We start from the raw sequence: 27,638 nt of genomic DNA on the forward strand, positions 1-27,638 counted from the left end.
AGTTGTGGGCAGGGAATGTAGGTTTATTGTTCTATATACAGTGCTTTGCACAGAGTAGGCCCTCAATAAATATAACTGAGTGAATGAATACTGCTACAAAAACTACTACTACTGCCACTACTATTACTCATAATCATTATTATGATTATGGTACTTACTTGCTAAGCACTTACTATATGCCAAGCACCGTTCTCAGCGCTGGGGTAGGGACATGTTAATCAGGTTGGAAACTGTCCCTGTCCCACATGGGGCTCACACTCTTATCCTCATTTAACAAATGAGGTAACTGAGGCACAGAGAAGTTAAGTCTCCCCCTTCTAGACTTTGAGCCCATTGATGGGTAGGCACCATCTCTATATGTTACCGATTTGTACTTCCCAAGGCTTAGTACAGTGCTCTGCACACAGTAAGCGCTCAATAAGTACAATTGGTTGACTGATTAAGTGACTTGCCCAAGGTCACACAGCAGACATGTGGCAGAGCCAGTATTACTACTACTACTATTACTACTACATCAACATCAGTCGTATTTATTGAGCGCTTACTATGTGCAGAGCACTGTACTAAGCGCTTGGGAAGTACAAATTGGCAACATATAGAGACAGTCCCTACCCAACAGTGGGCTCACAGTCTAAAAGTACTACTACTACCTTGAATCCAAAAGACAGCTACGTGTCTGTGTACGTGAATATGTGTGTGTTTCTGTGTGTGTGTTTCTGTGTGTGTTTGTGTGCCTCTCCCAACTGTAGCCCCAAGGAGAGACTGGAATGAAGGAAAGACAGAGAGTGAGCCTTTGTATAATCTCTGCAGCCCCCTCACCCCAGGCCCCTAAGGAACCCCAGGGAATAAGGTCTTCCCCAAATGTGTGTAGATCAATTCTCTCCCGGGTTGCTTGCATTCCCCCCAGTCCCCTGGACTATCCCAGCCCCTCCCCAATTCTCCTCCCCAATCCTGGAGGAAGGAGACATTAGGGTCCCTTCCCCAACCCCTCCCTTCCACCATGGCCCACTTACCTCCTGGCAGAAGTAGCCAATGCCCCGGATCTTGAAGGAGCCCGAGGGCTGGACATTCTCCAACTTGAGGAGGACCCGGGCTCCGGCCGCCTGGGTCAGAGCCGTGCTCTCCAGCAGCGGGGTGACCACATGGAATGATCTTGCCTCGGCATCCTCCTTCCGGATGGCCATGATTTCCTGGATCCACTCCACTGGACACTCCCTGGACCACTGCCTCGAGGAAATGCAGGCATCCAGTCAATCAGTCGTATTTACTGAGCTCTTACCCTATGCAGAGCACTGTACTAAGTGCTTGGGAGAGTACAATATAACCACAAAACAGACACATTCTCTGGCCACAATGAGCTCACGGTCTAGAGGGGGTGGCAGAAATTAATATAAGTAAATTACAGATGTGTACATAAGTATTATGGGGCTTGGAGGGGGGATGAATAAAGGGAACAAGTCAGGGTGACGCAGAAGGGAGTGAAAGGAAAGGAAATGAGGGCTTAATCAGGGAAGGCCTTTTGGAGGAGATGGGCCTCCAATAAGCCTTTGAAGGTGAGGAGAATAATTGTCTGTCGGATATGAAGAGGAAGGGCGTTCCAGACCAGAGTCAGGATGGTGGCAGCGAGGTAGATGAGATCGAGGTACAGCGAGAAGGTTAGCATCAGAGGAGTGAAGTGTGCGGGCTGGGTTGGAGTTTCAGAAGGGAGGTAGGAGGTGGCAAGGTGATTGAGAGCTTTGAAGCGGATGGTAAGGAGTTTCTTTTTGATGTGGAGGAGGATGGGCAACCACTGGAGGTTCCTGAGATGTGGGGAAACGCGGTCCGAGCATTTTTGTAGAAATCAGGGCAGCAGAGTGAAGAATGGACTGGAGTGGAGAGAGACAGGAGGCAGAGAGGTCAGCAAGGAGGCTGATAGAATAAATCAAGGTGCGATAGGATAAGTGCTTGGATTAACGTGGTAGCAGTTTGGATGGAGAGGAAAGGGAGGATTTTAGGGATGTTGTGAAGGTTGAATCTACCAGGATTTAGTGATGGATTGAATACGTATCAATCCAGCAACCCAAATTGGTAATAAATAATTGTGGTTTATGTTAAGTGCTGACTACGTACCAAGAGATTCAGAATCAGATCAGGCACAATCCCCGTCCTCTTCAGGACTCATGGGTCAAAGCGAAGGGAGAACAGGCATTTAGTCTCCATTTTACGGTTAGGAAAACTGAGGCCCAGAGAAGGTAAATGACTTTCCCAAGGTCACGTAGCAGGTGAGGGGTGGAGCCAGGATTAGAACCCAGGTCTCCTGACTCGCAGGTCCGGTGCACTTCCCACTAGGTCATGCTGTTCCAAGGACACAGGTCAGTAGTGGAGCCGGGGGTTGGGTGGGGGGAAGCAGCGGGGGTAAGGCTGGCCTGTAGGGTTAGCCCCTGGCGAGTCGCAGGATATCAGGAGTTTGAATCCCTCCTTTACCGACTCTTGGTCGTGGCCACTCTGAGCCTCAGTTTCCCCCAAGCCCACCCAAATCCTCTCCCCCAGCACTGCCCATTTCCATCTCTGGGCAGCTGGGTGGCAAAACTTCTCTGAGCCTCAGTTACCTCATCTGTAAAATGGGGATTGACTGTGAGCCCCACGTGGGGCAACTTGATCACCTTGTATCCCCCCCAGCGCTTAGAACAGTGCTCTGCACATAGTAAGCACTTAACAAATGCCATTACTATTATTATTATTATTATTATTATTATTATTATTATTATTATTATTATTAAGACTGGCTCACCAGAAGATGCCTAGACACAGGTGACTTCTGGGCCTAGCGGTCCAGGATGGAGCAAAGATACCTTGTCCCTGGCATTAGCCATCTCTCAGCCCCCCGTCCCCAGCTGCCCCACTCTCAGGGCCTCTGTTGTTGTCCAGGATCATCGGGAGCTCAGCCCAATCCCCTTCTGGAGCGGCAGCCCCGTGGGGAAGGAGCAGGAGAGCAGGGAAAAACGGTGCTGGGCTCAGGGTCACACCTGGGTCCCAGCCCTATATGGCTTCCAGCCCACTGAGGGGCCATGGGCATCTCACCTCTCTGGGCCTCACTCTCCTCATATGTGCAATGGGCAGAGTGACCCCTTCTCCTTTCTGGGCCTCACTTTCCCCATCTGTGGAAGCTCCTTGTAGGCAGGAAATGTGTCCCTTTGTTATCCTGTTCGTCCCAAGTGTCTAGTGCAGTGCACTGCATCAATTGGGTGGTCAATAAATCCTATCTACCACTACCACTAAGGAAGCAGCGTGGCTCAGTGGAAAGAGCCCGGGCTTTGGAGTCTAGAGGTCGTGGGTTCAAATCCCAACTCCACCACTTGTCAGCTGTGTGGCTTTGGGCAAGTCACTTAACTTCTCTGGGCCTCAGTTACCTCATCTGTAAAACGGGGATGAAGACTGTGAGCCCCCCGTGGGCCAACCTGATCACCTTGGAACCTCCCCAGCACTTAGAACAGTACTTTGCACATAGTAAGTGCTTAATAAATGTCATTATTATTATTATCATAAGAGCCCGGGTTCAGAAATCCGAGGATGTGGGTTCTAATCCCAACTTTGCCACTTGTCTGCTGTGTGACCTTGGGCAAGTCACTTAACTTCTCTATGCCTCAGTTCCCTCGTATGTAAAATGGGGATTGAGACTGTGAGCCCCACGTGGGACCCCCTGATTATCTTGTATCTACCCCAACACTTAGAACTGTGTTTGGCACATAGTAAGCACTTAACAAATACCATAATTATTACTACTATTACTACTACTACTACTACTACTACTACTACAACCACTACTACTAGTACTACTGCTATTATTATTACGGCCTCTACTAGTACTACTACTCTTGGTGCTACTATTACTACTGCTACTTTACTACTGCTGCTGCTACAACTACTACCACCACTATGACTGCTTCTACCTGATCACCTTGTAACCTCCCCAGTGCTTAGAACAGTGCCTTGCACATAGTAAGCACTTAATAAATGCCATCATTATTATTATTCTACAACTATTGCTACTACTACTACTCCTACAACTGCTGCTACTACTACTACCCCTTTTCCTCTCCTCCTCCTCCTCTCCCCATCACCCCCCCTCCCCACAGCACTTGTGTATATTTGTACATATTTATTACTCTATTTATTTTATTAATGATGCATGCATAGCTATAATTCTATTTATTCTGATTGTATTGACACCTGTCTACTTGTTTTGTTTTGTTGTCTGTCTCCACCTTCTAGACTGTGAGCCCGTTGTTGGGTAGGGACCAACCGTCTCCATATGTTGCCAACTTGTACTTCCCAAGTGCTTAGTACAGTGCTCCGCACAGAGTAAGCGCTCAGTAAATATGATTGAATGAATGAATGAATACTATTACTATTGCTGCTGCTACTACTAATAATAATTAATAATTTTGGTATTTGCCAAGCACTGTTCTAAGAGCTGAGGGAAATACAAGGTAATCAGGTTGTCCCACATCCGGCTAACAGTCTTAATCCCTATTTCCCAGATGAGGTAACTGAGGCACAGAGAAGTTAAGTGACTTGCCCTAAGTCACACAGCTGATAAGTGGTGGAGCTGGGATTAGAACCCACGTCCTCTGACTCCCAAGCCCACGCTCTTTCCACTGAGCCACCCTGCTTCTCTACTACTACCACCAGTATTACTACAGCTATTAGTACAGCTATCACTACTTATACTACCACACGAGAAGCAGTGCTGCCCAGTGGGAAGACCAACAGGCCTGGAAGTGAGAGGACCTGAGTTCTCATCCCAGTTCCAACTCTTGTCTGCTGTGTGACCTTAGATGAGTAATCTAACTTCTCTGTGCCTCAGTAACCTCCTCTGTAAAATGAGGATTAAGACTGTGAGCCCCACGTGGGACAACCTGATCACCTTGTATCTCCCCCAGTGCTTAGAACAGTGCTTGGCACATAATAAACACTTAACAAATACTATTATTATTATTATTATTATGTGCTTACTATGTGCCAATCACATCTCCCCCTTCTAGACTGTGAGCCCGTTGTTGGGTAGGGACTGACCGTCTCCATATGTTGCCGACTTGTACTTCCCAATCAATCAATCAATCGTATTTATTGAGCGCTTACTATGTGCAGAGCACTGTACTAAGCGCTTGGGAAGTACAAATTGGCATCACATAGAGACAGTCCCTACCCGATAGTGGGCTCACAGTCTAAAAGGGGGAGACAGAGAACAGAACCAAACATACCAACAAAATAAAATAAGTAGGATAGAAATGTACATCCCAAGTGCTTAGTACAGTGCTCTGCACACAGTAAGCGCTCAATAAATACGATTGAATGAATCATCATCATCATCATCATCAATTGTATTTATTGAGCGCTTACTGTGTGCAGAGCACTGTACTAAGCGCTTGGGAAGTACAAGTTGGCAACATAGAGAGACAGTCCCTACCCAACAGTGGGCTCACAGTCTAAAAGGGGGAGACAGAGAACAAAACCAAACATACTAACAAAATAAAATAAACAGAATAGATAGGTACAAGTAAAATAAATAAATAAATAGGATAATAAATACGTACAAACATATATACATATATACAGGTGCTGTGGGGAAGGGAAGGAGGTAAGATGCGGGGGATGGACAGGGGGATGAGGGGGAGAGGAAGGAAGGGCTCAGTCTAGGAAGGCCTCCTGGAGTAGGTGAGCTCTCAGTAGGGCCTTGAAGGGAGGAAGAGATCTAGCTCGGCGGATGGGCAGAGGGATTGGGGGCATTCCAGGCCCGGGGAGGACGTGGGCCGGGGGTCGATGGCGGGATAGGAAGGCTGAGTAGGTGCGAATGAGGTTGTCGTTAATGTTACTTGGTGATAATAAGGGCCTTTTTCCCGGGGTGGGGAGGGGAGTCAGTCAGGACCGGACCGGGAAGGGGGGTTGGGGGGCACTATAAGGAAGGTCGCTTAAGTGGGTGGGGGTGGAAGCAGGCGCTTACTATGTGGCAAACACTGTTCTAAGCGCTGGGGGAGATGCAAGGTCATAATCCCGTGGGGCTCACGGTCTTAACCCCCATTTTACAAAGGAGGTCACTGAGGCCCAGGGAAGTGAAGTGACTTGCCCAAAGTCACACAGCAGACGAGTGGCAGAGACGGGATTCGAACCCAGGACCTCTGACTCCCAAGCCCGGGCTCTTTCCACTAAGCCACGTTGCTTCTCGTTATAATAATAATAATAATAATGGCATTTGTTAAGCGCTTACTACGTGCAAAGCACTGTTCTAAGCGCTGGGGAGGATACAAGATGATCAGGTTGTCCCACGTAGGGCTCACAGTCTTAATCCCCATTTTACAGATGAGGTCACTGAGACCCAGAGAAGTGAAGTGACTTGCCCAAAGTCACACAGCTGACAAGTGGCGGAGACGGGATTTGAACCCATGACCTCTGACTCCCAAGCCCGTGCTCTTTCCACCGAGCCACGCTGCGTCTCTGTCCACTCTATGCCCATCATTAATACAACAAATTGAATAGAAATATACTAAATAAATTATAAATAGAATATAGTGTAAAATATAAATCACACAAAATAAAAAAAATAAGGAAACTTGGCCAAACAAGGAGGAGGGGGCGGGGACGGAGGACTAGAGCCGGGGGAGGGGAGGATACAAGATGATCAGGTTGTTCTACGTAGGGCTCACAGTCTTAATCCCCATTTTACAAATGAGGTCACTGAGACCCAGAGAAGTGAAGTGACTTGCCCAAAGTCACACAGTTGACAAGTGGCGGAGACGGGATTTGAACCCATGACCTCTGACTCCCAAGCCCGTGCTCTTTCCACTGAGCCACGCTGCGTCTCTGTCCCTTCTATGCACATCATTAATAAAACAGATTGAATAGAAATATACTAAATAAATTATAAATAGAATATAATGTAAAATATAAATAATACAAAATAAAAAAATAAGGAAAATTGGCCAAACAAGGAGGAGGGGGCGGTGACGGAGGACTAGAGCCGGGGGAGGGCCGGGGGCGGGACGAAGGGGAGTCTCCCACTCCTCCCATCCCGGGATTTTGACCTTGTTTATGACCCCTATGAGCTGGACGCCCTGCAGGCCCGGGACCGATTCGGGAGCGCCACCCGACAGCCGCATTCATCCATTCAATCGTATTTATTGAGCGCTTACTGTGTGCAGAGCACTGGACTAAGCGCTTGGGAAGCACAAGCTGGCAACATATAGAGACAGTCCCTACCCAACAGTGGGCTCACAGTCTAGAAGGGGGGGAGACAGAGAACGAAACAAAACATATTAACAAAATAAAATAAATAGAATAAATATGTACAAATAAAATTAATAAATAAATAGAGTAATAAATACATATAAACATGGCAGACAACGAGGCAGACAACAAAACAAAACAAGTAGACAGGTGTCAATAACATCGGAATACCTAGAATTATAGCTATATACACATCAGTCTAGAAGATGATAATGGCGTTTGTTAAGCGCTTACTACGTGCCAAGCATTCATTCATTCAATCGTATTGGATTCTCATAATCGTATTATGAGAAGCAGCGTGGCTCAGTGGAAAGAGCCCGGGCTTTGGAGTCAGAGGTCATGGGTTCAAATCCCGGCTCCGCCACTTGTCAGCTGTGTGACTTTGGGCAAGGTACTTCACTTCTCTGTGCCTCAGTTCCCTCATCTGTAAAATGGGGATTAAGTCTGTGAGCCCCATGTGGGACACCCTAATCACTTTGTATCCTCCCCAGCGCTTAGAACAGTGCTTTGCACATAGTAAGTGCTTAATAAATGCCATTATTATTATTATTTATTGAGCACTTACTGTGTGCAGAGCACTGTACTAAGCCCTTGGTGGGAAGTACAAGTCGGCAACATATAGAGACAGTCCCTACCCAACAGTGGGCTCACAGCCTAGAAGGGGGAAAGGGGGGGGAAAATACAGGTTTTGTTCTCTGTCTCCCCCTTTTAGACTATGAGCCCACTGTTGGGTAGGGACTGTCTATATGTTGACAACTTGTACTTCCCAAGCACTTAGTACAGTGCTCTGCACACAGTAAGCGCTCAATAAATACGATTGATTGATCAGGTTGTCCCAAGTGGGGCTCACAGTCTTGATCCCCATTTTATAGATGAGGGAACTGAGGCCCAGAGAAGTGAAGTGACTTGCCCCAAAGTCCCACAGCTGACAAGTGGCGGGGCTGGGATTAGAACCCATGACCTCTGACTCCCAAGCTGGTGCTCTTTCCACTGAGCCACGCTGCTTCTCAGGGCGCTAAAAGGAGGGAGGGAGGGAAGGGGGTTTGGGGGAGGTCCGGGCCCGGCTCGCGAGCAAGAATCGACCTCGTCCAGTGGGAGGGAGGAGGCTTCATTCATTCATTCATTCAATCGTACTTATTGAGCGCTTACTGTGTGCAGAGCACTGTACTAAGCGCTTGGGAAGCACAAGTTGGCAACATAGAGAGACGGCCCCTACCCAACAGTGGGCTCACAGTCTAGAAGGGGGGGAGACAGAGAACAAAACAAAACGTATTAACAAAATAAAATAAATAGAATAAACATGTACAAATAAAATTAATAAATAAATAGAGTAATAAATACATACAAACATATATACATAGTAAGAGATACTGGCATTTGCTGAGTGCTTACTGTGCAAATATAATCAGATTTGTTGTAGTCCCAGTTGAACGGGGAACACACAGTCTAACGTGGGAGGAGACTAGGGATTGAACCCCCATTTCATAGATGAGGACACCGAGGCGCAAGAGAAGTTTAAGTGATGTTCTATTTCTGAATAACGTGTTTCCCAAGGTTAGCAACTTTTCCTTTTCCCCAGCCCAAGCCGGGCCAGGTCCAGGGGAAGGGGAGATGACAGCCCCTCCACCCCCCTCAGGGGTCGTAGGGGGGCTGGGGAGGGCTGCAGTGGGGGGAATTGCAGGCCTTTGAGAGCGCCCTGAAATTCCTCCCGGGTCTCCCTCCCCCAACTTCACGTCTGGGGGAGCCGGGCCTGCTGTTGGCTGCCCCACCGACGAGCTTCTTAGCTAGGGACCCCCCATCCCTGGGCCCCGACGCCCCCAGGCCCGAGGGTCAGCGGCCCAGGCCACGTCCAGCCCCACTCACCCCACTGGCCGACAGACGCTCCCCGACTGAACTCTGCCTCCCTCCCTTTGCCCTTCTCCTAGCAACGGCGACTCCTCCTCCTTCCTCCCTCTTCCTCCATCCTCCTCCCTCCTACTCCTCCCCCTCCTTCCCCCTCCTCTTCCTCTCCTTCTCCATCCTCCTCCCTCATCCTATTTATTTTATTTTGTGTCTCCCCCTTTTAGACTGTGAGCCCACCGCTGGGTAGGGACTCTCTCCATATGTTGCCAATTTGTACTTCCCAAGCGCTTAGTACAGTGCTCTGCACACAGTAAGCGCTCAATAAATACGATTGATGATGATCCTCATTCAAGAGCTTAGTGCAGTGTTCTGCACACGGTAAGCACTCGGTAAATACAGTTGAATTAACGAATTCATTCATTCATTCATTCATTCATTCATTCATTCATTCATTCATTGAGAAGCCGCGTGGCTCAGTGGAAAGAGCACGGGCTTTGGAGTCAGAGGTCATGGGTTCGAATCCCGGCTCCGCCACATCTCTGCTGTGTGACCTTGGACACGTCACTTAACTTATCTGAGCCTCAGTTACCTCATCTGTAAAATGGGGATTAAAACTGTGAGCCCCAAGTGGGACAACCTGATCACCTTGCATTCCCCCCCCCCCCCCCCGACAGCCCTTTGAACAGTGTTTGGCACCTCCTTCCCTTCCCCACAGCACCTGTTTATATGTATATATGTTTGTACATATTTATTACTCTATCCAGCGCTTAGAACAGTGCACATAGTAAGCGCTTAATAAATGCCATTATTATTATTATTATTCAATCATATTTATTGAGCACTTACTATGTACAGAGCACTGTACTAAGTAATATAATAATAATGACATTTATTAAGCACTTTCTATGTATAAAGCACTGTTCTAAGCGCTGGGGAGGTTACAAGGTGATCAGGTTGTCCCATGGGGGGCTCACAGTCTTAATCCCCATTTTACAGATGAGGTAACTGCGGCACAGAGAAGTTAAGGGATTTGCCCAAAGTCACACAGCTGACAATTGGCAGAGCTGGGATTTGAACCCAGGACCTCTGACTCCAAAGCCCGGGCTCTTTCCACTGAGCCACGCTGTGCTTAACCTCCCCTCCTCATCCCTTTCCTCCTCCTTTCCCACTATTCCCTCCTCTTTCTTCCCTTCCTCTCCTCCTCCTCCTTCTCCTCCACCACCTTCTCCTCTTCTCCCTCCTCTGACCCTGAGGGAGTCTCTCATCCATCTCTACATAAAGCAAAAAGTCCTGATAATAACAATAATAATAGTAATGGTATTTTTAAGTGATTACTATGTGTCAGGCACCGTACTAAACACATGGGGGGGATACAAGCATAACAAGTTGGACACAGTCCCTGTCCCATGTGGGTCTCACAGACTCGATCCCCCTTTTACGGATGAGGTAACTGAAGCACAGAGAAGTGAATTGACTTACCCAAGGTCACACAGCAGACAAGTGGTGGAGCCAGGCTTAGAACCCATGACCTTCTGAATCCCAGGCTTGTACTTTATCCACCATGCCATGATCATCTATCAATCAATGGTATTTACTGAGCATTTACTGTGTAAAGAACTCTATACTAAGCCCTTGGGAAAATACAACCGATCTGGAGGATAATAATAATAATAATAATGATGACATTTATTAAGTGCTTACTATGTGCAAAGCACTGTTCTAAGTGCTGGGGAGGTTACAAGGTGATCAGGTTGTCCCACGGGGGGATCACAGTCTTCATCCCCATTTTACAGATGAAGGAACTGAGGCACAGAGAAGTTAAGTGACTTGCCCAAAGTTACACAGCTGACAACTGGTGGAGCGGGATTTGAACCCATGACCTCTGACTCCAAAGCCCGCTGCTTCTCTGCCCACAAGGAGCTTATAGTCTAGAGGAGGAGACAGACATTAATATAAATAAATTAACTACAGATATGTAGATAGTGCTGTTGGGCTGAGGGTAGGATGACTATCAAGTCCTTAAGGGTATAAATCCAAGTGCAAGAGCAATGCAAACAGCTCCGCCACTTGTCAGCTGTGTGACTTTGGGCAAGTCACTTCACTTCTCTGGGCCTCAGTTCCCTCATCTGTAAAATGGGGATGAAGACCGTGAGCCCCATGTGGGACAACCTGATGACGTTGTAACCTCCCCGGCGCTTAGAACAGTGCTTTGCACATAGTAAGCTCTTAATAAATGCCATTATTATTATTATTATTATTATGCAAAAGGGAGAGGGAGTAGGGGAAATAAGGCTTAGTCGGGGCAGGCCTCTTGAAGGAGATGTGATTTTAATAAGGTTTTCAAGGTAGGGAGATTGATCCACTGTTAACATGAAGGGGGAGAGGCAATGCGAGGGTGAGGGGTCGGTAGCGACACTGACAGTGAGTAGATTAGCATTAGAGGAGTCAAGTATTTGTTACTCTATTTATTTATTTATTTTACTTGTACATATCTATTCTATTTATTTTATTTTGTTAGTATGTTTGGTTTTGTTCTCTGTCTCCCCCTTTTAGACTGTGAGCCCACTGTTGGGTAGGGACTGTCTCTATATGTTGACAACTTGTACTTTCCAAGCGCTTAGTACAGTGCTCTGCACACAGTAAGCACTCAATAAATACGATTGGTGATGATGATGGTCTACCTTCAGCAACTGACTCCCAGTTTTCAGCTCAGACGGAGCATGCTTTGAGGTTTGTGTTACCAAGTTCTTAAAACACTTCCTCTGGTGTTCTACATCTTGAAGGGATTTGTCTTCAGCAGTGAAAGGCGTGAAGTGTTACTGTTCTCTCTTCCTGGTCCATGATGTGTCTGGAACAACACAGGCTCAGATTTCCCTACTGTTTGAGTCCTGGTATTCCCTGAGGTGCTGCGGGTGCGGCAGAGAGTTTACTGCAAATAATAATGATAATGATGGCATTTGTTAAGCGCTTACTATGTGCAAAGTACTGTTCTAAGCGCTGGGGAGGTTACAAGGTGATCCGGTTGTCCCACGGGGGGCTCACAGTCTTAATCCTCATTTTACAGATGAGGTAACTGAGGCCCAGAGAAGTGAAGTGACTTGCCCAAAGTCACCCAGCTGACAATTGGCAGAGCCGGGATTTGAACCCACGACCTCTGACTCCAAAGCCCGTGCTCTTTCCACTGAGCCACGTTGCTGTCTCCAAATAGACAAATAGATAAAAAATAGATTTTTTATCAATCAATATTAATAATAATAATAATGGTATTTGTTAAGCGCTTACTGTACGCCAAGCACCGTACTAAGCACTGGGGTAAATACAAGACAATCAAGTCCCACATGGGGCTCACAGTCCATATAGGAAGAAGATCAGGTTCTGAATCCTCTAGACAGACAGTGACAATCCCGGCCCAACAATGGGCTCACAGGCAAGAAGGGGGAGACAAAAAAAAAACAAAACAAGTAGACAGACATCAATATATAGAATTGTTCTTCACAACTCGAAAAAGACATCACCGAGGAGTGTGTATGTGACTGAGGACGATGATACGGCAACGCAATCTTGGCCACACAGTGCACACAAAAAGATTGTCCTTGTTGCGTTGCCATGTCTGCTGCTTGCAGTGTCCGGAGCTGCTCTAGACTGTAAGCTTGTTGTGGGCAGGGAATGTGACTGTTTATTGTTCTATCGTACTCTCCCAAGTGCTTAGTACAGTGCTCTGCACACAGTAAACACTCAATAAATACGATTGAATGAATGAAGCACCGTTTTGAAAATGAGGGAACTGAGATACAGAGAAATGAAGTGACTTGCCCAAGGTCACGCAGCAGACAAGGGGCAGAGCCAGGATTAGAACCCAAGTCCTCCGACTTCCAGGACCGGGGCTCTTTCCTCTGGGTCCTGTCGCTTCCCACCACTGCTGCTAGAGAAGCAGCGTGGCTCAGTGGAAAAGAGCCCGGGCTTTGGTGTCCGAGGTCATGGGTTCAAATCCCGGCTCTGCCAATTGTCAGCTGGGTGACTTTGGGCAAGTCACTTAACTTCTCTGGGCCTCAGTTACCTCATCTGTAAAATGGGGATTAAGACTGTGAGCCCCTCGAGGGACAACCTGATTGCCTTGTAATTCCCCTGCTCTTAGAACAGTGCTTTGCACATAGTAAGTGCTTAATAAATGCCATCATTATTATCAGTGCTTAGAACAGTGCTTTGCACATAGTAACCGCTTAACAAATGCCATTATTATTATTATTCCTCGCCCCAGTCGGCTCCTCCGAGGGGCCCTGGCTTGAACTCACAGGTCGGTGACCCGTTCCCACCCCCAGGAGTGGGTTCACTGGTGTGATCGGCCTCCGCCAGGCACCTCTCACTTCAGGGCCGCGAGCAACCCTCCTCCCAAGTGCTTAGTACAGTGCTCTGCACACAGTAAGCGCTCAATAAATACGATTGAATGAATGAATGAATGCACACACCCTGCCCCCTCGCAGGTGGAAATTGCTCCCTTTAACAAGGGTCATTTAAACAATCCTACCCCAGCCCTGCCCCCTGTCACCACCCCTCTGGAAGGAGAGGTCATCCTGGGGTGGGGAAAGGACAGCGTGGCTCAGTGGAAAGAGCTCCGGCTTTGGAGTCAGAAGTCGTGGGTTCAAATCCTGGCTCCGCCAGCTGTCAGCTGTGTGACTTTGGGCAAGTCGCTTAACTTCTCTGGGCCTCAGTTACCTCATCTGTAAAATGGGGATGAATAATAATAATAATAATGATGGCATTTATTAAGCACTTACTATGTGCAAAGCACTGTTCTAGGCGCTGGGGAGGTTACAAGGTGATCAGGTTGTCCCATGGTGGGGCTCACAGTCTTAATACCCATTTTACAGATGAGATAACTGAGGCATGGAGAATTTAAGTGACTTGCCCAGTCACACAGCTGACTTTCTTTTACTTGTACATATTTACTATTCTATTTATTTTGTTAATGATGTGTATGTAGCTATAATTCTATTTATTCTGACGATTATGACACCTGTTCTACATGTTTTGTTTTGTTTTCTGTCTCCCCCTTCTAGACTGTGAACCCGTTGTTGGGTAGGGACCGTCTCTATATGTTGCTGACTTGTACTGCCCAAGTGCTTAGTACAGTACTCTGCACACAGTAAGCGCTCAATAAATACAATTGAATGAATTAACGAATGAACAAAAACCCAATCTGCTCGTATAATAATAATAATAATAGCATTTATTAAGTGCTTACTATATGCAAAGCACTGTTCTAAGTGCTGGGGGGTTACAAGGTGATCAGGTTGTCCCACGTGGGGCTCACAGTCTTAATCCACATTTTACAGATGAGGTAACTGAGGCCCAGAGAAATGAAGTGACTTGTCCAAAGTCACACAGCTGACAAGTGGAGGAGTTGGGATTTGAACCCATGACCTCTGACTCCAAAGCCCATACTCTTTCCACTGAGCCATGCTGCTTCTCAACACTTAGTACAGTGCCTGGCACATAGCAGGTACTTAACAAATACCACGATCACTATTATTATTTTCCACTAGTTTGGCTACCTAGAATAAATTGAACGGGAGTATGTTTTTTATAAAGGGTGAAGACGACACCTTCTGTTCTTATTATAGGCTCTCAAATACCTCTTCTCTAAACCCAAGGGAAAGCTCTGCACAAAGTACATGTAAGTTGTCCCCCGTTCAAAGACGATTCCACTGATGGCTAAGTTCATTCATTCATTCATTCATTCATTCATTCATTCATTCATTCATTCAATCAATCAAATTTATTGAGCACTTACTGTGTGCAGAGTACTGTACTAAGCGCTTGGAAAGCACAATTGGGCAATATATAGCCACAGTTTCTACCCAACAATGGGCTCACAGACTAGAAGGGGGAGACAGAAAGCAAAACAGAACAAGTAGCCAGGTGTCAATACCATCAAAATAAATAGAATTATAGCTATATATACATCATTAATCAAATAAATAGATTAATAAATATGTACAAATATATATAAGTGCTGTGAGGAGGAGGAGGGAGGAGGGCAGAGGGAGGGAGTGGGGGCAATGGGAAGGGGAGGAGGAGGAGAGGATAAGGGGGGCATTCAGTCTGGGAGCCTCTAAGTTCATTCATTCATATTTATTGAGCGCTTACTATGTGCAAAGCACTGTTCTAAGCGCTGGGGGGGATACAAGGGGATCAGGTTGTCCCACGTGGGGCTCACAGTCTTAATCCCCATTTTACAGATGAGGTAACTGAGGCCCAGAGAAGTGAAGTGACTTACCCAAAGTCACACGGCAGACAATTGGCAGAGCTGGGATTCGAACCCGTGACCTCTGACTCCAAAGCCCGTGCTCTTCCCACTGAGCCACGCCGCTCTAAGTGCATGTGTGGCTGAAATCCCAATATAAGATCAATGGTCCCAGCCATATTGGAGTCATAAAAAGGTCGCCCCTTGATGTGTTGCAGTACTTAATGTATGCAGTGCCTGCTGCCGTTTTCTCTTTTGCCTCCTTGTCTCTCTTCCTTCTGAAGCTTTTGTTACAAGAGAGTCACTTCCTTCTGGGCGGCAGTGGGCCATGCTGGTCTGTCCTCACTAACCGTCTCCTAGTTTTTAGCTGGGATACAGCATTGTCTGAGACTTTGTTTAACTGTGACCTCAAGACACAGAGGAAATTATCAATGAATGCTGACGATCCCCATAATAAATAAAAAAAATGATGGTATTTGTTAAGTGCTTACTATATTCCCCTCGTCCCCCTCTCCATCCCCCCATCTTACCTCCTTCCTTTCCCCACAGCACCTGTATATATGTTTGTACATATTTATTATTCTATTTATTTATTTATTTATTTTACTTGTACATATCTATTCTATTTATTTTATTTTGTTAGTATGTTTGGTTTTGTTCTCTGTCTCCCCCTTTTAGACTGTGAGCCCACTGTTGGGTAGGGACTGTCTCTATATGTTGCCAACTTGTACTTCCCAAGCGCTTAGTCCAGTGCTCTGCACACAGTAAGTGCTCAATAAATATGATTGATGATGATGATGATGATTATTCACCGCCGATTTCCGCTTAAGACATCTCCCCCGGCCCCCCCAGCGCCTTGGGTAGGGACTGTCTCTATATGTTGCCAACTTGTACTTCCCAAGCACTTAGTCCAGTGCTCTGCACACAGTAAGCGCTCAATAAATACGATTGATTGATTGATTGATTGATTGATTGATTGCCAAGGACCGTTCCAAGCGCTAGTATAGATGCAAGATAATCAGGTTGTCCCAGGTGGGCTTACAGCCTTAATCCTCATTTTCCAGATGAGGTAGCTGAAGCACAGAGAAGCAGCGTGGCTCAGTGGAAAGAGCCTGGGTTTTGGAGTCAGAGGTCATGGGTTCCAGCCCCAGCCCAGACCAGCTCAGCCCCAGCTCCAGCCCATCCCCAGCCTGAGTGGGGCAGCCTGTGAGTGCTCCTCCAGGCAGGCACACTGGCTTCCAGCTCCCGGCATAGATTGGTTGGATGGGAAGAGGAATCCCTGGATAGATGGCAGATTTTCAAGACTCAACCCCTCAAAAGGGTTGGCCCTCCAACAGAGAGGGAGCTGGGAAGGACAATGGAGAGGGTCAGGGGTTCAACCCCAGAGGAAGATGCATCTGCACACCTGTCCAGCACAGCCACTATGTCTCTATCTACTCATTCCTTGCCAGAACCCAGAACCCTCTGGACTTGGCTCTCCTACGGGCAGGGGTGAAGGCTGCTTTGGCCCTGCCCTTTGAGAGATCCAAAAGCGTTCAAAGCAGGCCACTAAGGGACAAGTGGGGGACAAGCAGCCCGGGAAGAGGAGGCAGGGAGCAGGAGAGAGGGGACTGGAGGAGGGACAGCACTGGGAAGTGGGGGGCTTTTGACCCTGGTATTCCCTGGTCGGTTCACAGTCTCTAGGGCCCGGGGTATTTATCTGTGGCTTTGCAGAGCCAGAGAGGGGGAAAGCAGTCGGGAACGTGTTGTCCCCTGGAAGGGAAGAGCTTGGATTCTCTCTGCTTCCTGACCCTCATCATCATTCCAGGCCCGACTCTCCTCCAGCCTGGTTTCAGCCAGATCTGAACCGGCTGACTCAAGGAGGCTTTGTCTGTAGCCGTTGATGGAGAGAAATGGTGTGTGTGTGTCTGTGTGTGTGTGTGTGGCGGTGCGGGGGCAGTGACAGAGAAACAGAGACACAGGGACAGGGGGCAGAGACAAAGAACACGGAGAGCAGAGACTGAAGCCGACAGGGAGATAGCAGAGATAGAGACAGACCAAAGAGAGGAACAGAATGAGAAAGAGGCAGAAAAGAGGAAGATAAAGAGAGACACACAAACAGGCAAAGGAGCCGAGCAGGAATAAACAAAGTTGGGTCAGGCAAGAAGGGAGACAGAGACGGAGGGAGACAGAAAGAGTAATCATTCATTCAATCATAATTATTAAGTGCTTACTGAGTGCAAAGCACTGTACTGAGCGCTTGGGAGAGTACACTGTAACAACAAACAGACATGTTGTGGCCCACAAGGAAGAGTAGTCAGAGAGAGACAGGGCTAGAGAGAGTGTCAGAGACAGAGAGGGAGAGGCACAGAGTGGCAGAGAAGAGAAAAGGAGCAGCAGAATCAGGCTCAGGCAGAGCTGAGGCAGAGACAAAGAGACATACAGAGACATATGGAAGGCACATGGGAGAGACAGAGTGAACCCCCAAGGCTCAGAGACCCCGAGAGGAGGTCTCTGCCGACATCGCTGGCTCCTTGGGGTCACCAGAGGTCCACCGCCATTAAGGTCTGAGCCAGAAGCTGAGATGAACGCTGGCAGGATCCTGCCACTCAGCTTGCTTAACAAATACCGTTACAATTTCATTGATTTATCTATTTATTTATATTAATAGCTGTCTCCCCCTCTAGACTGTGAGCTCGTTGTGAGTAGGAATGTGTCTGTTGCTCTATTGGACCCTTTCAGCACTTAGCACAGTGCTTTGTACACAGTAATCCAATTACCAGAGCAGTACCTGGCACATAGTAAGTGCTTAATAAATACTATTATTATTATTATCCGCCCATCAGTCCCTGAAACTTTCCCAGAAGTCGGGAGAGGTGATAGCAGGCATGGGGAATCCGGGAAGTTGGGAAAAAGGAATTAAAGACAGAGACAGAGACAGGGAAAGCAAGGCAAGAAGAGAGCCCCAGAGACACAGGGCCAGTGAGAAACTAGGTGGGTGGAGTGGGAAAACTTTTCCCAAACCAAGTTCCTCTTGCCGGGATGGGGAGGACAAGGTGGGGGAGGGCCCTCCTTTGTCCATCTCGCTGCCTCTCCTGCCCCTATCTGCCCTCCTGGACCTGGCCATTATTTATTCATTCATTCATTCAATCGTATTTATTGAGCGCTTACCGCGTGCAGAGCACTGTACTAAGCGCTTGGGAAGTACAAGTTGGCCACATGTAGAGACGGTCCCTACCCAACAGTGGGCTCACAGTCTAGAAGGGGGAGACAGACAACAAAACAAAACATATTAACAAAATAAAATAAATAAAATAAATATGTACAAATAAAACAGAGTAATAAATACGTACAAACGTATATACATATATACAGGTGCTGTGGGGAGGAGAAGGATGTAAGGCGGGGGGGGGGGGATGGGGAGGGGGAGGAAGGGACTCAGTCTGGGAAGGCCATTAGGTCCCTGTGGAGTCCGGCCTCTGGCAGTTTTCCTCTAGCTGGACATCCGAGGGGAGGGTCAGCCTGGGAGAAGGGGAGGGGGAAGGAGGGGAGTGTGTCTGGCTCTAAACGTCCATTGGTCCTGGGGAAGGAGCCAGGACATATAAAGTCGAGGAGTGCAGCAGCACCGGACAATGAGGCAGCAGGACGAGAGACTCTTGGACCGGAGTTTGCTCCGACCTCCTCTGCTGACCTTCCAGGAAGGAGACCCCCACTCCCTCCGATTGGGACTGTCCCGCTGTTCCTGGTGAGTGTCTCTGCCCTGTGATTGTCCACTGCCCATTGACCACTGCCCACTGCCCGGGGACTGCTGTCCGGTGACTATCTGCAGTCCAGTGACTTCCTGATGCCCAGTGACAGCCCACTACCTGATGATTGTCCAATATGTGATGTCTATCCACGGCCCAGTGACTGTCTGCTGTCTGGTTACTGCCCGCTGCCTAGTGTCAGCCTGCTGTCCGGGGACTGGCCGCTTTCTGTCCACTGTCCAGTGACTGTCTGCTGTCTATGACTGACCACTGCCTGGTGACTGCCCATTGTTCGGTGACTGTCTTCTGTCTGCTGTCTGTCCACTGCCCAGTGATTGCCAACTACTCAGTGACTGGTGTCCAGTGTCCGGTGATTGTCCACTGACCAGTGACTTCTGACTGCTCGGTGACTGTCCAGTGCCCTGTGATTGTCTGCTATGGAGTGACTTTCCCTTCCCGGTGACAGTCCACCACCAGATGACTCCTGTCAGCCTGGTGACTGTCCCATGTCTGGTGGCTGTCCATTGCCCACCATGACAATAGACAATTGTCCATGGTCTATTTATTTTATTTTGTTAGTATGTTTGGTTTTGTTCTCTGTCTCCCCCTTTTAGACTGTGAGCCCACTGTTGGGTAGGGACTGTCTCTATATGTTGCCAATTTGTACTTCCCAAGCGCTTAGTACAGTGCTCTGCACACAGTAAGCGCTCAATAAATACGATTGATGATGATGATGATGATGCCCAGTGACTGCCAATTCCCCAGTGATTGTCCACTGGCCCGTGACTGTCTACTATCTAGTGACTATCCTGATGGAAACTTGCCATCAGGACCACCCCATATAGACACGATGTCCCGTATCCCTAATCCGGACCTTTCCCACTCTCCACTTCTTCTCGCTCATCCCAAGTACCCATTTTATAGATGAGAGGGCATTCATTCATTCATTCATTCAGTCAGTCATATTTATTGAGCGCTTACTGTGTGCAGAACACTGTACTAAGCACTTAGGAAGTACAAGTCAGCAAGTCGGACAGAGGCAGAGGAACTGGGGTCCAGGAGCCCCCTGCTTACTTCCCCCCAAGGGAGGGGTGGGGGTGAAAAGGGGTCTGAACCCAAAGAGAAGCAGTGTAGCCTAGTGCATGACTCATGGGCCTGAAAGCCAGAAGGACTTGAGTTCTAATCCTGGCTCTGCCACTTGTCTGCTGTGTGACCTTGAGCAAGTCACTTCATTTCTCTGTGCCTCAGCTACCTCCGCTGTAAAATGGGGATGAAGACCGTGAGCCCGATTTGCTTGTATCCACCCCAGTGCTTAGTACAATGCCTGGCACACAGTAAGCACCTAAAAATACCACAATTATTATTATTAACTGTCCAGGCCTGGCCAACATGGGCAGGGAGGGTGGGCAGCTTAAAGCCAATCAGCGTCCAGATGGGGTCACAGGGTGGGCATCGAAAAAGTGGCAAGACCCGAAAAAGGGGAAGTTCCTGGGGCCGAATCATCCCTGCTCCTTGCAGCCATGAAGCCGACAGGGCCCCTGCATGTGAAGACGCCCCTCCGGGACAGCATGACCTTGTCCAAGCTGGCGGGGACCAGCGTGTACCTAAAGATGGACAACTCGCAGCCCTCCGGCTCCTTCAAGATCCGCGGTATCGGACACTTGTGCAAGACGGTAGGGACCTAGGCCCGATACCCATGGGGAGGTCTTGGGGAGTTGTCGCCCAGGCTGAGGGGGACCTGGGAAGGGGTTCTGGGACAGCTGGGATGGGGGTGGAGGGGCGGCTTTGGGGGGCTGGGGGAGCCTGATAAAGCTGGGGAGGGGAAGAGCTGGAGAGGCGGTACTGGGATCCTGAGGGAGCTGGGGTTGGGATGGCTTGGCGGCCTGGAGTAGAGGGGCCTGGGGGAGCTGAGCTGGTAAGGAGGGGGAGAAGGACTAGGGCAAGAAGTCTTTAGGGAGCAGGGTTTCCTTAAGGAGACCTGGGGAGCTGGGGTAAGAGGCGACTGGGGGAGCTGGGACAGGGAAATCTGAGGGAGCAAGGGCAGTTGGGACAGGGAAGGACTGAGGGAGCTGGAGCAGGGCGGCTTGGATAAACTGGGCAGGGAGGTCTGGGACAGCTGGGACAAAAGGACCTGGGGGAGCTGGAGGGGGGCAGTCTTGGGGAGCTAACGTAAGGCGGATCTTGGGGGAATTGAAGAGTGGCCTCGGGGAGCCAGGGCTCACCTCAGAGCCGGACCGCAAGCTCCCCGAGAGAGAATTAAACTAAGCTAGAGGTTGGACCTGTTTTCTCCCCTGGCCCGTCCCTCCGCTGGCCGGCCCCTGACCCCCCGATGTATCTACAGTGGGCCGAGCGGGGCTGCAAGCACTTCGTCTGCTCCTCGGGTGAGTCTCCCATCCATCCTCGGGGACGGGGGAAGGCGGTGTGGGTTGGGGGGGAAAAAGGAAGCAGCATGGCTTAGTGGAAAGAGCCCGGGATTGGGAGTCAGAGGATGTGAGTTCTACTATGACTCCGCCACTTGTCAGCTGTGTGACCTTGGGCAAGCCACTCCACTTCTCCGTGCCTCGGTTACCTCATCTGTAAAATGGGGATTAAGACTGTGACCCCCCACCTGGGACAACCCGATAACCTTGTATCTACCCCAGCGCTTAGAACAGTGCTTGGCACATAGTAAGCGCTTAACAAATACCATAATTATGAGAAGAAGCATGGCTTAGTGGAAAGAGCACAGGCTTGGGAGTCAGAGGACGTGAGTTTTAAACCCGGGTCTGACACACGTCCGCTCTGTGACCTTGGGCAAGCCCTTTAACCTCTCTGAACCTCAGTTACCTTATCTGGAAAATGGGGATTAAGACTGAGCCCCACCTGGGACAACCTGATTACCTTGTATCTACTCCAGCTCTTAGAACAGTGTTTGACTCATAGTAAGCGCTTAACAGATACCATAATAATAATAATAATAATAAAGTTGGAGGGGAGGGGGCATCTCAGCCTGTGTTGGGCCTTTGGTGGTGGGATGAGGCCCCTGGCCCGGGTGGCTAATGTCCGGGGGGCTGAGCCTGGAGAACCCCAGTCCCCGACGGCAGGACAGGCCCCCGAAATGTGACCGGATTTTTGGGGTTGGGCTCCCAGGGGGTCTCCCTCCGGTCACCCCATCTCTGCCCCCTCCCACAGCGGGCAACGCGGGTCTGGCCACCGCCTACGCAGCCCGGAAGCTGGGCGTGCCGGCCACCATCGTCGTGCCCAACACCACACCCTCCCTGACCATCCAGCGCCTGAAGGATGAAGGGGCAGTGGTCCAGGTAGTGGGAGAGGTGAGAATCTGGCCATGTTGGGGGGATGAGGGGTCTGGTCCGAGCCCCTCCCGGCCCTATCCAGCCCAGCTCCCTCTGCTCCCCAGATGCTGGACGAGGCCATTGACCAGGCCAAAGCGTTGGCGAACAACAATCCGGGCTGGGTCTACATTCCGCCCTTCGACGACCCGCTCATCTGGTAGGTAGGCCGCCCTAACCCCCGGCCGATGTTCCCGTTCATGGGGCCAGTCCGATCCCAAGCGCTTAGTACAGTGCTCGGCATGCAGTAAGTGCTCAATAAACACAATCAAATGAATGAATGGGTGAATGAGCAAGAGGGCCCCCCACACCTGCTCCCTGGGGGACGGTGGGTGGGAGGCTGAGGCCCACAGCTCCGCTTTTAGCCTAGGCTCTGAGTTTGGGGGAGGTCACCCTTGCTTTGGCCCCTGCCTCCATCCACCCTCACCCCTGCCCCCTGCCCCTAAGGAGTTGGGGGGAGAGCCCTCGTGGCCGCCGAGCTCTGAAAAGTCATTCCTTCTCCCGCTGGCTGCCTCCTCCGGCCAAAGAGCCATGAACCACAGTCCAGAACGTGGATGGTGGCACGCCAACCACCCCGCTCTGTCTCTGCTAGATAAGAAATAACAGCTCCTCCCCACCCCAAGCAGAGTCGAGTGGGCATCCGTCTAGAAAGACCCATGGAAAAACCAGCCCATTTCTTTGGGGTGGGGGAGGGTGCCCCTTTTCAGACCCACCCCATTTTAACTTGTGGGGTCAACCGCTCCGTTTAACAATCCCAGCTTTGGTCTCTTTCTCCTGGGGGGCCGGCCCCTCCCACTCCTTCCCCCCTGCCAACCCCTTGTCTGGTCGGTCTGGTCCGTCCGGTCCGCCGGTGTCCGCAGGGAAGGCCACACGTCCATCGTGCAGGAGCTGAAGGAGAGTATGAGCGCCAAGCCCGGCGCCATCGTGCTGTCGGTGGGCGGCGGGGGCCTGCTGTGTGGCGTGGTGCAGGGGCTGTGCCAGGTGGGCTGGGGCGATGTGCCCATCGTCGCCATGGAGACGCACGGGGCACACAGCCTCCACGCAGCCCTGGCCGCCGGCAAGCTGGTCACTCTGCCGCAGATCACCAGGTGAGGGAGAGAGGAAGGGGGAAAGGAGGGAGGGGAGATGGGGAGGGAAGAGATGAAAAAGGAGGGAGCGAGAGGGAGAGGAAAGGGAAATGGGGGGAAGAGAGGAGACGGGCCAGAGATGAGGGTGGGATTAGCCCATCCAGACTGTTCCAGGATGGACTCATGTTAAGAATAACAATAATAATTATAACTATAGTATTTGTTAAGCACTCACTATGTGCCAAGGACTTTTCTAAGCGCTGGGGTAGATACAAGGTAATCAGGTTGTCCCACGTGGGGCTCAGAGTCTTAATCCCCATTTTCCAGGTGAGGTAACTGAGGCACAGAGAAGTGAAGTGACTCGCCCAAGGTCACACAGCAGACAGATGTCGGAGCCAGGATTAGAACCCATGTGCTCTGATTCCCAAGCCCGTGCTCTTGCCACTAGGTCATGCTGCTTCCCATCTCCCCCTCCCCACATGCGGAAGAGAAGCAGTGTGGCCTAGTGGATAGAGAACGGGCTTGGACGTCAGAAGAACCTGGGTTCTAATCCCGGCTCTGACACTGGTCTGCTGTATGACCTTGGGCAAGTCACTTCCCTTCCCTGTGCCTCTGTTACCTCATCTGGAAAATGGGGATTAAGACCGTGAGCCCCATGTGGGACAACCTGATTACCTTGACTCCATCCCAGTGTTTAGAACAGCGCCTGGAACATAGTAAGTGATTAACAAATAGTATAATTATTATTATTATTACTAGGCCTCACACAGACCCCTCCCCCCAGGCCCAGAGCGCCCATCATCATCAATCGTATTTATTGAGCGCTTACTGTGTGCAGAGCACTGCACTAAGCGCTTGGGATGTACAAGTTGGCAACATATAGAGACGGTCTCTACCCAACAGTGGGCTCACGGTCTAAAAGACTACCCCTACCCAAATCCAGGCAGTTTTGTCAGTGACCTGGCCAGTTGGTGTTTCCTGTCCATCCCCCTATGGAGTGGGTTGAGGGTGGTCTCTGCGCTAGCCCCCCCCTTTTAGACTGTGAGCCCACTGTTGGGTAGGGACTGTCTCTATATGTTGCCAATTTGTACTTCCCAAGCGCTTAGTACAGTGCTCTGCACATAGTAAGCGCTCAATAAATATGATTGATGATGATGATGATGATGATGGGGTACTGACCCTTCCTCCCTGGCTCCCCCTCACCCCACCCCGGGCAGCGTGGCCAAGGCCCTGGGGGTGAACACTGTGGGAGCCCAGGCCCTGAAGCTGGCGTTGGAACATCCGGTCATCTCCGAAGTCGTCACAGACCAAGAAGCCGTCCTCGCCCTTGAGCAGTTCGTGGGTGAGGGTCCCTGGAAGTAGGGGGGGGTGCCCCCATCCCTCCCCGGGGGTCAGCTGGGAGCTAAGACCATGGGCGGGGGAGAGGTCCCCATAAATCTACACCTGGGAGCCCCTCGGAGTCCTCCCCTCCAACAATCAATCCTTCAGCCATATCAACTGAGCACCTACCTTGTGCTGAGCACTTGAGAGAGAACAGTACGATGGAATGAATGAATGAATGAACTTGTACATCCCAAGCGCTTAGTGCCGAGCAAGCGCTCAATAAATATGATTGAATGAACGAATGAAGGAACCTGATCACCTTCTAGACTGTGAGCCCACTGTTGGGTAGGGACCGTCTCTATAAGTTGCCAACTTGGACTTCCCAAGCGCTTAGTACAGTGCTCTGCACAGAGTAAGCGCTCAATAAATACGATCGAGTGGCTGAACAGTAGAGGGGGTAGACATGATCCCTGCTCTCGAGGACCTGACAGTCTACTGTGGGCAGAGCGTTGTATTGAACGCTTGGGTGGGGTGGGGGTGGGGGGAGTAAAATAGAGTTAGTAGATAATGAAAAGCAGCTTGGCCTAGTGGATAGAGCACAGGCATAGGAGTCAAAAGATCATGGGTTCTAATCCCAGCTCCGCCACGAGTCTGCTGTGTGAACTTAGGCAAGTCGCTTCACTTCTCTGGGCCTCAGTTACCTCACCTGTAAAATGGGGACTGAGACTGTGAGACCCAAGTGGGACAGGGACTGTGTCCAACCCGAGTTGCTTGTACCTACCCCAGTGCTTAGAACATGTCTGGCACGTAGGAAGCACTTAACAAAACCATATTATTATTATTTATTATTATTATTATTATTATTATTAATGCCTGTGCTCAAGGAGTTTACAGTCTTCTGTGGGCAGGGCACTGTACTGAGTAATTAGGAAAGAGTACAGTAGAGTTAGGAGACATGCTCCCTGCCCTCAAGAAACTGACATTCTACTGTGCAGGGCACTGTACTAAGCGCTTGGAAGAATACAGTAGAGATGGACAATAGACAATAATAATAATAATGATAGCATTTATTAAGAGCTTACTCTGTGCAAAGCACTGTTGTAAGTGCTGGGGAGGTTACAAGGTGATGAGGTTGTCCCACTGGGGGCTCACAGTCTTAATCCCCATTTTACAGATAAGGGAACTGAGGCCCAGAGAAGTGAAGTGACTTGCCCAAAGTCACTCAACTGACAAGTGGCGGAGCAGGGATTTGAACCCATGACCTCTGCCTCCAAAGCCCGGGCTCTTTACACTGCTTCTCAGACAAGCTGTTTGCCTTGCATCCACCCCAACACTCAGAACAGTGCTTGGCACATAGTAAGCATTTAACAAATACCATTATTATTATTATTGTTATTATTATTATTATTATGGGGCCCACAGACAACAGAACAAGACATGTGGACAGGTCATAGAAGCCCACTCGGTGCCTGTCGCCCGGGGTGCGCCCTGCCCATCTGTGACGGTGGGATGCCCCCCCGGCAGATGACGAGAAGATCCTGGTGGAGCCGGCCTGCGGGGCCGCTCTGGCAGCGGTGTACAGCCGGGTGCTGCAGAAGCTGCAGGCGCAGGGCAAGCTCCGGGCACCGCTGCCATCCGTCGTGCTCATCGTCTGCGGAGGATGCAACATCAGCCTGGCCCAGCTGAGGAGCCTGCGGCAGCAGCTCGGCCTAAATCGAGCCGGCCATGAGGCCTGAGCCCGGCCTCCTGCCCACCCTCCACCCTTGGGGACAGGTGCCAACCCAACACGGGACCACAGACCCCCTATTCATCCCACTGGCCGAGGCGGATGGTCCCGGTGGGGGGAGAGGGGCTGGGGTCTCCTACTCGGGGGAAGGGTCAGGGGAAGGGGGGTGGCCACCATGGACCACCTCCAGCTTCTCCCCGGCTCTTTCTGTGCCCACCTCTCCCCATCCTGCATAGAGGGGGCCCTGGCCTGGGCGGTGGGTGAGGGGCAAGCAGAGCCATTGAGACCCAAGTGTCCCCCAAGTCCCATCTCAGTCCTGCCCGAGATGGTGGGGGAGCTGAGGAACTGGGGTCTGGCCCCTCAGACACTCTTCGGGGTGACGGGCAGCCCCTTATTATTATTGCGGTATTTGTCAAGCGCTTACTACGTGCCAGGCACTGAACTAAGCGCTGGGGTGGATATAAGCCAATCGTGTTGGACACAGTCCCCGTCCTACGTGGGGCTCACATTTGTGACCTCCATCCGCCTCGACTCACTACTGGACCTGGGGGAGCTGGGAGGGAGAGGGGAGGGCAGCTAGGGGAGCCAAGGGTTGTTTTTCTAATGTCAAAGCTTTTTTTTTTGTTTTCATTTAAGAAAAAATGACTATTTATGAAATTACCTCTCCCCTTCTTTGCGGCGACCCCACCCCTTCCCGGCTCTAATAATAATGACGGCATCTGTTAAGCGCTTACTATGTGCCAGGCACTGTACTAAGTGCAGGGGTGGATACAAGCAACCCAGGCCCCCTCAAGCCCAGGGTGGTCAGAGTTTTCACCCCCATCTCCCCAAACACGGGGTGCCCCAGGTTCCTTCAGGCATAAGGGGGTTAGAGCCTGCACCACCATTCATTCAATCATATTTATTGAGCGCTTACTGTGTGCAGAGCACTGTACTAAGCAACACAACCATCTCCTCCAACACCTTCAGCCCCAGCCCGCTCTGGCATGGGGGCAACCGGGGCCTGCAATCCCATCTCCCCTCACACTAGGGGCCCCAGCCCCTGCAAGAACAAGGGGGCCAGGGTTTCCATCCCTATCTCCCTCCTCTACCTGAGGAGATCTCAAAGCATTTTCTGGG

General features: G+C 50.1%; 2 protein-coding genes across 4 annotated transcripts in view; one reads left to right on the forward strand and one right to left on the reverse strand.

Moving 5' to 3' along the window:
- The window catches only part of SDSL (serine dehydratase like), a 37,743-nt gene extending 14,396 nt beyond the window's left edge, over positions 1-23,347 (reverse strand). Inside the window, exons 1-2 of one of the 2 annotated variants that reach the window (XM_038763618.1) lie at positions 23,218-23,347; positions 1,014-1,227 (exon numbers count right to left, since the gene is read on the reverse strand). In XM_038763618.1, the coding sequence (XP_038619546.1) occupies positions 1,014-1,184 (171 nt within the window). In that variant the 5' untranslated portion in view covers positions 1,185-1,227; positions 23,218-23,347. Of the gene's footprint in view, positions 1-1,013; positions 1,228-9,126; positions 9,142-23,217 lie in introns of those variants that run through there. The other variant, XM_038763619.1, reaches the window with a different exon arrangement.
- On the forward strand, positions 18,989-26,640 carry SDS (serine dehydratase). Of its 2 annotated transcripts, none has more exons than XM_038763620.1 (8): positions 18,989-19,073; positions 20,593-20,747; positions 21,416-21,455; positions 22,246-22,385; positions 22,472-22,563; positions 23,264-23,491; positions 24,688-24,812; positions 26,318-26,640. In XM_038763620.1, exons 2-8 carry the CDS (start codon positions 20,595-20,597, stop codon positions 26,527-26,529), a joined length of 990 nt encoding a protein of 329 aa, XP_038619548.1. In that variant the 5' UTR covers positions 18,989-19,073; positions 20,593-20,594; the 3' UTR covers positions 26,530-26,640. The 2 variants fall into 2 exon arrangements, with proteins under 2 accessions (XP_038619548.1, XP_038619549.1); XM_038763621.1 differs by lacking the exon at positions 26,318-26,640 and adding an exon at positions 26,216-26,297.
- The last annotated feature ends 998 nt before the right edge of the window (positions 26,641-27,638 follow it).

This window comes from Tachyglossus aculeatus, chromosome 21, assembly GCF_015852505.1.
Source record: "Tachyglossus aculeatus isolate mTacAcu1 chromosome 21, mTacAcu1.pri, whole genome shotgun sequence".
Taxonomy (NCBI): domain Eukaryota; kingdom Metazoa; phylum Chordata; class Mammalia; order Monotremata; family Tachyglossidae; genus Tachyglossus; species Tachyglossus aculeatus.

Bases quoted from the DNA above. Each gene is read 5' to 3' on its own strand.
- SDS (XM_038763620.1), top strand. From the start codon at position 20,595: ATGAAGCCGACAGGGCCCCTGCATGTGAAGACGCCCCTCCGGGACAGC. The intron at 21,456-22,245 runs GTGAGTCTCCCA...CCCCTCCCACAG, and splicing joins GCACTTCGTCTGCTCCTCGG to CGGGCAACGCGGGTCTGGCC. The intron at 23,492-24,687 runs GTGAGGGAGAGA...CACCCCGGGCAG, and splicing joins ACTCTGCCGCAGATCACCAG to CGTGGCCAAGGCCCTGGGGG.